This window comes from Gavialis gangeticus, unplaced genomic scaffold (assembly GCF_001723915.1).
Source record: "Gavialis gangeticus isolate Ggan-Ray unplaced genomic scaffold, GavGan_comp1, whole genome shotgun sequence".
In the NCBI taxonomy this organism is placed as follows: domain Eukaryota; kingdom Metazoa; phylum Chordata; order Crocodylia; family Gavialidae; genus Gavialis; species Gavialis gangeticus.
This window is the reverse complement of record NW_017729033.1, coordinates 45265078-45276827: the sequence shown is the minus strand read 5'-3', so window position 1 is coordinate 45276827 and position 11750 is coordinate 45265078. Positions and strand designations below refer to the sequence as shown.

The following is an 11750-nucleotide window of genomic DNA, read 5'->3' as shown; positions in this document are numbered from 1 at the left end:
TGACCCCAGTACTCTTTTCTGCCACGGCGGGGGTCAGACTAGATGATCTACTCAGGTCCCTTCTGACCCTAGAAACTAAGTTGAGCATCACTGCAGTAAATCTAGCTTGGTGCGCTCAACACTGTACCGGAGGTAGTCACAACTACAGTACTGTGAAACTAAAGGTGCATCTATATTTAGTCTGCTCAAGTTTTTAACTAAAAGTTACCTTAGCCTCTACATCACAGAAATGCAATATACGTGCCACTTGCTGAGCCAAGTAGGTAGGCAGCTGCCTCTGTCGGATGGTCCAGCGCTAGAAGCCAAAGGTCCAATCCTGATGGCCCCCTCTACTCTTTTTGGCACCCACCCTGCCAATTCCAGGGCCCTTTTGTTTTTAGCCGTCTCCCTTCTCCACCTTCCCACCATCAAGCACCAGCCGTGCTTGGTGTCAAAAGGGAGAAGTAACTAAAGGAGAGAAAAATAAGGAAGGGGGATGGGGGGAGGAAATTAAAATAGGTCTGTGGGGGGCAGGGACAACAATAATTTAGAAATATAATGCATCAAAGAAGCTGACAGCTGCCTACAGCACCTGGGATTCCCAGGTGGATTTTGCCAGGCCCAGTACTATTTAACTTCCAAGACTGAAGTAGGCACCACAAGCAGGGGGAAGAAAAAAGAAAGGAGGTGGGAGTTAACAACTTAACTTTGAGTTTAAAAACTGAGTTTAAATCTTCGGAGTTTTACCAACTTAAAGCTGTTGAAGAGGAGAAAAAAAAAAGTGACCACAGTGAAACGGTCTTCAAAAAGTAATCTAAGAATGCCAATTTAATAGTTACTTTTATTTTTAATAGTTAAAAATAAAACAGATTAAAGAACATAATACTCACATGCTCTCCACTCATCAGGATGTTTAAAGGGAAAAGCTAAACCATTGTCAATTGCAGCAATTTTAATAATAGATTCTTTACTAGTAGTCCAGTGGATATCCTGGGGGGGAGTATTTCCAAATTAGTAATGATTTATACACGCACAAAAATATTAGAAAAATGCATTAAGAGTTTTAAAACTGTAAACCAGTGCCCAATTAGTGACAACACTATGGTTTAACTCTTTACAAAGTCTAAACATTATGTGAAAGTACCCAAAATCAAACCAGAACATAGGCAGTTAAGGTTCGCCTACACTTTTCTGTAAATGTGTCACCAAAATAAACACATCAAGACAACCAGAAGACCTAATGTAAATATAAAAGCAAAACTGCACCCAAAATAGAGGAACAGAGTATAATGGACCTAAGGGACTGTGTTTTTATACAAGTGGACAACTTATTATAAAACGTGTGCTGAAAAACCTTCCTATTTATTAACATGAAGGTAATCCCCACTGCTATAAATCAGATCAATCAAATTAAATTCCATCCTAAAGGCACACCTATACATTTGTCCTGAATCACTGCAATATCAGAATCAGATTCCTAGATAAGGAATACCATACACTACTATTTCAACAAATTACTTCAGCCTGTAAAAAAGCTCAAATTATTTACATTAATTTTTAAAAACATGGTTTTTCCTTACCTTATCTGATAGGTCAATTCCATCAGCTTCTTTTTCATATCTGACTAACCAGTTATCATTGCCCCTGTCTTTAAAAGGGAGAGCATATGTGATCTTTGTAAAACAATTTTTCAAAATAGTGTATAACAATTTTCATTTAACTGAAAATATTTGCTAAAAGATCCAACAAAAAATATCACCCAAATGTCTCCAACAAAAAATCTCATTTAGATTCTGTAAAATTTGTGTATTAGACCATAACATTAGATTGGAAAGATTATTAAAAAGTTTTTTATACAACGTTTTCCAATTTTGAATTGACCTGTATATTCCTGGCTTGCATTCCCCCTAACCAACTGAGCATACTGCACAATATCAAGGAGGACAGCAGAAATCACTTTGACCCATATAGCTGGAACCAACTGCATGTATGGGTTCTCTGTCAGTGGAAAAACAGTTGTACCAGTGACAACATCAACCACAGATATTCAAAAATGAATCCTATTTGAAAACTTCAGCTAACCACCCAAAAAGGGGAAAATGACTTGTGCAAAATAGCTGTGAAATAGGGAAATAAGGAAATCATCTTCAATTCTGAAAAGACTGTTGCTTCTTCTTTCATAGGGTCTGCTGGGTAGAAAAGGAACTGTGTTGCTACAGAAGGTTGTTTGTCACAAGAGGTCCTTTAGAGATTTGGATGAGTATCCAAACACTGAATCTTTTTGTTGTTCTACAATAATTAAGTGAATGCTTTTTTTTTTTTTTTTTTAAAAAATAGTCCTCTAATGAGTCCATAAACAGTAATGGTTTGGAGGTACTAAAGTTTAGCTACTGAATAGGTTAGCACACTATATTAGAGGCTCACAAGCACTAGAGCCTTATCCTAAAACTTTCTACGCTGTGTCTGCTTCATCTGTATAGACACTGAAGACAGGAAAAGAAAAGGAAACTACAGAAAGAGGGTATGAAGACGACCAACAGCAATGGAGGGGACATCTACATCGATAGATGTTTTGTACTCAATGAGGAAACTGACCTTCCTACATATTCAAGTACAGGGCTACACAGAAGCACAGTTACACAGGAGGAGTCATGGGAGGCCATATTTCCCAGCTCTCCTTCAGTGCCTGACAATACTGAATACCAGTTCTTTAGCAAAAGTACACTTAGGCTGCTATATACTTCCACTCAATAGAAGGATCTGACAACAATGGCTTCTCTTTCAAAATCCAGTGTCCTTCGGACCTTAGAATATGAGAAGCAGGAACATGAACATGGTTCTGCCAGACGTCAGAATTCCCTTGATGACTTCATAAGTGAAGCCAGATAACAGCATTCATTAAAAAAAACAAAAAAACCCACACTTCATCTCTTAACTTTTGTTTGACTTAATACATATTGCTCTTACCTCTCAATAGTTCTTCCAAAAAGGGAAAAAATGAAACAAGAATATGTTGTTTATGTAGCTACTATGATGCTTAATAAGTTTTAAGGACAGCTGAAGCTAAAATACTTCACATGCTCACATAAAAATTTCTAGCTTGCAGTCTTTGGAAAAGCAAACAAAACTTATTTAGAAGAAGGTTACACTCAGTCAGCGTTATTTATTATTTCTGTCTCAAGGAAAAAGATAGTCTGATAAGTACCTGTATTTCTGATGACATAATCCAAGGTAACCAATCTCTCAAACTGTGACTGAAATTGTTTCCTGGTATTCTCAGGTAAAGGATCAGTTTCAAATTTCCTGAGCCAGTATTCAGCTTCCTTATATCCCTCAACAAACAGCTGGAAGGAGCCAACCTGCAATTTCAAAAACCTACATTGAGAATATTCAAGTAGATTAAATTTAAAAGTGAACTGAAAAATCTGATGAGGTCCTTACAAGTTCTGAACTCAAGAATTAAACACATTGCTTCCTGCAGACAGCTATAAAAACTATGTTTTTTTTCTAGAAAGTTCAGAGTAATTAGCACACTTCAGCAATTAATCGAGTCTGCTCCGAGACACTGTAGTTACAGTGCACCGGAACAGCCTCCCTGCACATGTATAGGAGCCACTGAGTATGGGGAAGAAAAAGATACACCTGGGAGGCTCTACATGTTGGAGAGAAGCACAGAAAAAGTTTGAAAGGATGAAAGATTTACTTTGTCAGAAAAGCCTGCACTTACAAACCCATATGTGGGTTCATATGATTCTTCCAGGGGGAGCCTGCAAAGCATTTATCCTATGGATGGAAATTCTTGGGCACCCACATGCTGCAGCTAAGTCGTAAGTCTGTGCATTTGCTTGACTTACAAAAGAACACTGCAGGAAGATTTGGTGAGTGCAAGAAAAGAATCTTGTTCTTATGGGGTTTTGCTTACAAAGACAGGAGACAGTAAAAGGAGGAACACACTGAAGGACATAAAATGAGGAATCTAAATAAAGAAAATAATGACTGAAAGAAAGATTCAAAAGCTTGGAGCAGATATAAGAGTACAACAAGAAAGAGAGGAAGAGGAAGAACAGCATAGTATAGAAAAGATATTGAGGGCACACAGACTGAAAAGCAGAGAAAGGTAACTATTACAGGAAGGAAAAGGGCATAAGCAAAGAACAAATGTAAAGAGACAAGATACATTTCTCCCTTAAAAGGAAGTGTTCTTCCTTAACAGAAAATTTAGATGTGCAATGATGTAATAGAGCTATTAAAAAAAATCAACAAATGGGATAAATTTTGCGACTTGAACCAAAGTTTGTGTACAGCTACCCCTTTCACTTGCATGAAAAAATCTGATTGAACAGATCTTAAGGCAGTGAAGTTATTTACAAATGCCCTGGCTTTGATCCAGCATGCACAGACACAGGCAGTAAAAACCAACAGACACTCTGACAGATCATCTTAGAAGATCTTACCTTAGGAGGTAATCCAATCCGATGGAATTTTTTAGCAACTTTTGGCACTTTTTCTAAAGCATATTTTTTCCCTCTTGATTTTGCACGATCTATTGCATTGTAGTTAAAAGTCTCACTGACAAGCCAGACAACCTTAAAATACAAAGTTAAAAGCTTGGGACTGCCTTTCATTTTGATTTTAATTATAGATGTATAATAAAGTACATTACCAATTGCCATAGATAAGTCAAGACAACAGAATGCTTCCTGAACCCACACAAGCAAATTTAATATGTGAATACACACACAATATTATGGCTGAACATGTAAATGCACACTGGACAGAATGTTCTAAATTATTTGTTCTTACATGGGTCCCCGCTTGCCAGTGTGCAATAATTTTGTATTACTATTACATACAAGGATCTATGTTGGGTTGACAAAGTCAGGCATCTGGAGGTTAGACAATGCCAGAATTTAGGCTACTAAAGCAGCCCTGATTGGTCCTTTTGGCTCACTAGTCTTTAATTTGATGATAAATACTATTTCTTCCCATAGATCCCCAAGTCTCATTTACTGCATAGGTTGTGGAACAAACTAGGAACTAATAAAGCCATAAACGGGAATGTTTGGCTGCAAAACTCTTAGCCCTCCAGTAGTCTGACACACTACAGTGAATGACAGGACTGCACTAAAAACATGACACCATGCCTAAAGAAGCTGAATGCTCAACTGGAGAATTGGATATTATTACCATCTCTGCTTCAGAAATCTTATAGGATGCCAAAGTCTTGTATACAACATACATAAGTTCACTTTCTACCAGGAGAACTGCCACTCTCCCAGTAGAAAACAAATGTGTTCAAGAGCAAAAAATGGCAGCTCGGAGAAAAACCCAGGAACAACTAGGGTTAAAAATAGCATCTGGGAAAGTTTCTTCAGGGAAATAATGTCTGCACACTTTCCCCTGCCTTAACTTCTGGCGACCAGGAGGAATGGAGCCAGAGGAAATGCTCCCATGACTACCTGAGATGAGGTCACCACAATCTGGAGGTGTGGGGAGCAACTGCTCCCCACCTCCCATCTGCTGGAGGGGAGTGGAAGAGCTGCCCCAGCTCCTTCTCACACAGGAGCTGTCAATGTGAGAAGCAGGCAGGGACTTTGCGCCAAGCCACTCCCTCTGCTTAGCTCCCAGAGTACAAAGAACAAAACTATTTTCCTGCCAGGGAGAACAGGGAGCATTGCCACTGTGGGAGAATGCCACCCTCCTGCTGATCAGCTGCTTGGAGGCATGAAGGCAGTCTCACAGGGCTGGAACCCTCCCAAGGGTATCTGGAGCATCTGCTGTATTTCAGCAGCTGCCAAATTCCACTTGACAGCCTGCCCCCTTTCCAAGCAGAGGAAAGAACTGGCTGTCAATTAATGGACTACCATATGAGCAGAGCTGGCTTAGAGCAGCTTTCTAATGCCCCCTGCCTGGAGATCTTGTCTGTAAAGCCCTCCAGCCAGGGGGTCAGATTACCTATACAATAATACCTTCAATGTACACTTTAGTTTGCTATTTAATTTACACATGGCATTTTAAAAATATACACTTCATACAAAGGAACCATATAAAGTAGTAAATTTACCAACTGTTGTACAGTGACTATTCTTAACAGTGAATACAGAGTAAAGTGTTTCTCTACTATATAGATAAAAGAAAAATCTGTTAAATTCAGCCCAACTCTTGGGCTATTCTTCTGTTAGAAGAAATGAACATCTGCACACAGTCTTAAATCAAGCTGTTAAGCATCAGCCACTACTTGTGTGCTTTTCATTTTGTAGGCACCAATTAAAATTCATAGGGTAGGAATGCTGAATTGCAGCAAAGGAGAACATTTAAGTTCTTTTATCTGTTCCAATTTTTTAGATGTCTTATTTTTATTGTTCTATTCTTATCTATGTATTTTTTTAAAATGTGGGGGCCAGAACTGGACCCAGGTGAGACTTCAAGCGAGTGCCCCGGGTGATGCTTCATCAACAATGAGTGCTAATGTTTTCAAGTACTAACACTGCTGTGAGAACCTTTGAAAAAAGCATAAAATAAATATTAATTTTGTAATCAATGCAGGATCTGTATGGCATGCATTAAGTAACAGTTCATGGACAACATCAGTTCTGACATTTCCTAACTTGTCAGTGCTCGATTTCACAATCTTAATGCTTTTAACAGTTTTTTTTAGTACCACTTATTTGCAGCTGAAAAAGGCAATTCAGATAGGTGAAATCTCTCAGAAATCATACTGATCACTCATACTGAGACATAAGTAGTACATGGACCTTTATACCAATATCAACACTGAAACTTCGGAGTACTTTTACCAATAGTAGGTCATCATCTCTTAAGTATGACTAGAGAGGGTGAGATGTGCACCAGATTGCAGTTGTTTGCTAAAAGCAAAGGAATGCAGCAACTTAGAATTTCCAGAGGGGAACATGAGTTAGTGCCACTGTGCCCCCAGCATTCCCCCTCTCCCAAGTTGCTATTATTTAACCCTGTTACAATGGCACAAATAATCCACATTCACTATTCTTATCCCAATACCAATTCATTTTTTCCCCATTTGGGATAGAACAAATACAATCAGTTTAATTCTAGACTGCACATATTTCGCATCTCTGGGCACATCTACATATGTCCCTACGGCACTGTTGTTACTGTGCCATGTGCTTGGTTATTTTTAGCCACTACATGGCCACAGCAACACACTATACTGAGGGAGCATATCACGATGGTGATGTAGCTGCAGCATCATGGTTTTTGCCCTCAGATGCTACGTTGCTGTAGCACATTGCTATGGCAATGTAGCAGCATGTGTAGACATGTCTTCTAAGTGCTAGCATATTAGGTAGTATAAATTTTACCTTAGTTTTTGGTACAACTCCTAGTCCCAGCTTGTTATCCACAAGAGAGGCACCAGCTTCTGAAAGGTAACCCTGATTAGGAACAAGGCAGCCTCTGCCAAAGCAGCAAGGACAACAAATCTTGTGAAAGTATTTGGTCCATTTTGGATTCAAATGACCATAAGGCTCTTCAGATTTTGGTTTGAATACTCCAATAGTTTTCTAAGGAAAACATGCAAAATTTAAATCATACACAGAGAATAATACAAAGTGCAAGATTTTTTCAAGTTGACGTGGGAAACTCAGTTTCAAATTTAAAGCAGTTTGCTATCAGTAAATATAGTCTGCTTTACAGCTTATTATTTTAGCCTAAACAAACAATAACGTTTCTCATCTTCATTCATAAGTTACAGAAACAAACGGCTTGTTTAGAAATGCCATGGATTGAAAGTAAAACTCTTGATCATAGAAGCTTGGGATTTTATTTACACTAAAAAGGGACTGTTGATTTATAATCTAAATGAGGTTAAGAGTATTTTCAGCTGTCACATGCAGCTGTTAAAAAACCCATGCATCTTTCCTCTTAGTTTGATAGTTCTAGTCAGATTTCCTTATACATAATATCATCTCCCCATTGACATGTTAAAAACAGATATGCAACTATACCAAGCAAAATGTGCTAAATACCTGCCTAACAGAAGTGGGGATTTTTGTAGGTAATATATTTTATTGACCCAACTATAGTATACTAGTCTTTCATAGCAATGTTAGATATTGTTTTTGGCTACAGTAAACTTCACATTAAGATCAGTGAGTTTTTTAATTTGGTTACATCTCTAATAAGCTGTCTTCTCTTGTACAGATGCTTCAGATTCAGTTGCTGAAAATTTGGCAATGCCTCCAATTGCCAATTCATTCATTTTGAAGAGACAAAAAGCTTAAAATGATGTATCTATTACATAAACTGTAACATTACTTTTACATGTACTGTTAAAAGATAAACACAGTCTGACAGACTGTATTTCTAAATTTCAGAAAATCTAAGTACGTTCATTAGGGACAATTTTTAATTCTGCTACATAAACCAACACTGAGCACTAAAAAAAAAGACTGAAATGAACATAGATATTAACTTATATGAATTACGTACCTAATGCCAACATTTCCTCAGAGCACGTTTCAATTAACAGCTTCCTGACCATTTTTTGGTAAACTTAAAAGTACATGTTCAGCTCTAGCACCCGCTTCCCCCATGTAGCAGAGCTGTTCTTAATCAAAAATGGATAAGCTTCCTGAGGGACAAATGCATCTTTCCTTAGCATTGCTGGTCCTGATCTTTTAATTCAAAATAGATTTTCACCGAGATTCTTACCAGACAAATCAGCTGGTGATTTATGAATGTATTTGTGATTTACACAACACTCCTTATTTTCAAAGCAAAAGGGCCTACTAGATGCTAAAAATTTCTATTGGATCTCTAAAAGAGACTAGGAGAGGAAATTTACAGGCTCTGGGGGGAAAATGGTGGAACACTACTATAAGATATGTTAAAATTTACAAAGAAAATAGTTCAAGTTTCCATTTACCTGTAAAAACTTTGAATTATTCCCTTAAACTATCTACCAACCAGACTCCCTCAAATACTGGGTGGGGGGAGGTGGGGAAGAGGATAGAGGTATTTGGTTTGTTTGTATAAAGACTGAACTTGCTTTGGAGGACTGGCAGAGGACATCCTCATGGAGCAGAGCCTCCTGAGTCAAAGCCAGCAGGCTAAGTGATTCACACACATCCCTATAGAAAAAAGAAGCTATATATAACCTTGTCCTGAAGTCATTAACAAATGTAATTCTTTCATAGGACTATTAGCTACAAAAAAAAAATGGATAAATTTGACAAATTAGAAACACAGCAATCTGCATTTTAAGCTGCCACTTACTGGTATTTATAAGCAGCCTAGATGTAAAACAACAGTTGCAAAACTAGCTTAAATTTCTTCATACCCTATAATTTTCTTTAGAAATGATATCATAAAATGTAGGTTTGCACTACTTAGAAAAATAAGGGCAATTGCTTGATTACAGGACTGGACATGTCCTGCTCTAAGTAACATCACAAAACAAACAACACTAATTATGACCTGCATAAGCAAATCCAGGCAAAGTAGGACAAAGATGGATTATTTTGTTTATTACCATAGGCCATGTCAGAAGGCAACAGAAACCTCTGAAATCAGCTACGCAATGGTGTACTTCTGAAACAGCAGTAGCATAGTGACACTCAGCCTGCCAGTATGTACATATACAGCAGTTTCCCATGGGAATGTTGCCTACAGTAGATCAACTCCTGCACTGAAGTTTTAAAAAATGTGTTTGTGAAAAGTCCTAGTGGATATACATAAAGAAACTATATTGACTAGCCCTAATCCAGTTAAAGTTTCAATCAGATTTTACTATTTATCCACATAGCAGTAACTTTTCAAATGGTATCTCTCTATGCTACTGTTCTCCTGCGTACTGTAAAAAAATCCTTAAAGTGGGTAGCAGTAAGTTTGGACGTGAAAATGTTCTACATGTCAAAGGTCAGAAAGAAAACTAAAATTACAAAGCCAAAACCAGTCTGTCCAACAGAGTTTAACTAAATTTATAAACAATTAATGTTTGTTTCATTCAATATGCCACCAGATTAATACACTATAAACAGTACACAGCATTTCATCTTGCAAAGGTTTTACTCTGACATTCTTTTTCCTGTATGTTTCAGGTTATTTCTCTGTAGGATGAACTGGATGCCTACATGCAACACTGATCTGTTAATGATAATCTAACCACCCTTTTTCTAAGTACTGCAGAGGATTATACAGTGCGTACCTGCCTTACAAACAGCTACCACCACTTGCTGCATGCTTATTGCTGCACGCTGGTGAGATGAACCGGCGCCTCCGGAGTTAGTGTCATCACGCCGGATTTGGCTTCCTGGACCATGACCCACACTTCAGATCAGAGGGCGTCTGGGGGCACGATCATCTCCCCCAAAGGTATGAGTTTGTTTTCTTACAGGCTAGTTGACCTCCTCTGGTGGGCTTTAAACTAAGTTTGTCAGGGGATGGGGATACACAGGAGCAAGAAAAAAAAAAACTCAACCAGGTGTAGGACCTGCCCAGGTAAGAGCTCAGGTATATATATACCAACGGACCAGTTGTCTGTCAGGTAGGGGGGGTGCCCAGGGCTCCCACAGGAGGATTAAGGGTGTCTCTTCACTAATTCAAGAAGCATGGGGAACAAGCAGGAGGAGCTTGCTCTCCTGCTTGCAAGCAGTAAAATCGACCTGGTTGGCCTAGTGGAGACATGGGGGGATAAAACATTTGACTGGGCATTAGACATGGAGGGCTATGGGTTGTTTAGAAGAGACTGGAAGGGGAAAAAAGGGGGGGGTTGCGCTCTATGTTAGGGAACAGTATACCAGTTCTACCTTCCAAATGGGACCAGAGGAAGGCTTAACTGAGACCCTGTGGGTCAAACTTCAAGGAGGGCAGGGGGAGAGGGATCTGGTAGTAGGGGTTTACTACAGGCCACCACATCAGGAGGAAGAGCTGGATCTGGAATTTTCCAGGCAGCTGGGGGAGCCCGTGCATGCAAAGGATGTTGTGGTCATGGGTGATATAAATTACCCTGACATCAACTGGGAGGAGCAGTCGGCCCGGTCTAGCCACTCACAAAGGTTCCTGATGCGTGTACAGGACCTACACCTTGTACAGGAGGTACTCGCCCCCACTAGGGAAGACGCCATACTGGTTCTGGTGTTAGCCTCTGGGGACAACCTGGTGGGGGAGGTGCTAGTACAAGGGAGGCTCGGGGACAGTGATCATGAAGTGATCCAGTTTGCTATTCAGAGAAAAGTAGGGAGGATAACTAGCACAGCACAAATGCTTGACTTTAGGAAAGCCAACTTGGATGTGCTCAGGGCAGTAGTCAAGGAGGCACTCGGAGCCCAGGGTGTAGCTAGTATGGGGGTTCAGGAAAGGTGGTCCTTCCTCAAGGAGGCTATCCTCAGGGCACAGCAGGACGCAATTCCACTGCGCAGGAAGGTGGGAAAAGGGTCCAAGAAACCTCCATGGCTGAGCACGGATATCCAGGCTGGCCTGAGGGCAAAGAAAAAAAAGTGTACTGGTGGTGGAAGCAGGGGGCAGGGACAGAGGAGGAGTACACCTCCCTGACCCAAGCTTGTAGGGATTTGGTAAGGGAGGCTAAAGCAGCACTGGAGCTTAGATTAGTTTCTGGGATTAAGGATAACAAAAAGTCCTTCTTCAAGTATATAGGCAACAAGAAGTCTCAGGGTAACACTGGACCCCTACGGGGCAAGGCAGGGCAGCTGGTGACGGACACGTGAGAGAAGGCAGAATTCTTTAACAAGTTCTTTGCCTCCGTATTCCTGTCTGCTGACAATGGGGTGCTC

At 39.7% G+C, this 11750-nt stretch overlaps 1 protein-coding gene across 2 annotated transcripts in view; it reads right to left on the bottom strand.

Moving 5' to 3' along the window:
- PI4K2B (phosphatidylinositol 4-kinase type 2 beta) overlaps positions 1 to 11750 on the bottom strand; it is a 51384-nt gene that overhangs the window by 18444 nt on the left and 21190 nt on the right. For both annotated transcript variants that reach the window (XM_019526137.1, XM_019526138.1), the window contains exons 3-7: positions 7320 to 7520; positions 4434 to 4565; positions 3185 to 3338; positions 1560 to 1627; positions 870 to 969 (exon numbers count right to left, since the gene is read on the bottom strand). In XM_019526137.1, the coding sequence (XP_019381682.1) occupies positions 870 to 969; positions 1560 to 1627; positions 3185 to 3338; positions 4434 to 4565; positions 7320 to 7520 (655 nt within the window). The remainder of the gene's footprint in view (positions 1 to 869; positions 970 to 1559; positions 1628 to 3184; positions 3339 to 4433; positions 4566 to 7319; positions 7521 to 11750) is intronic.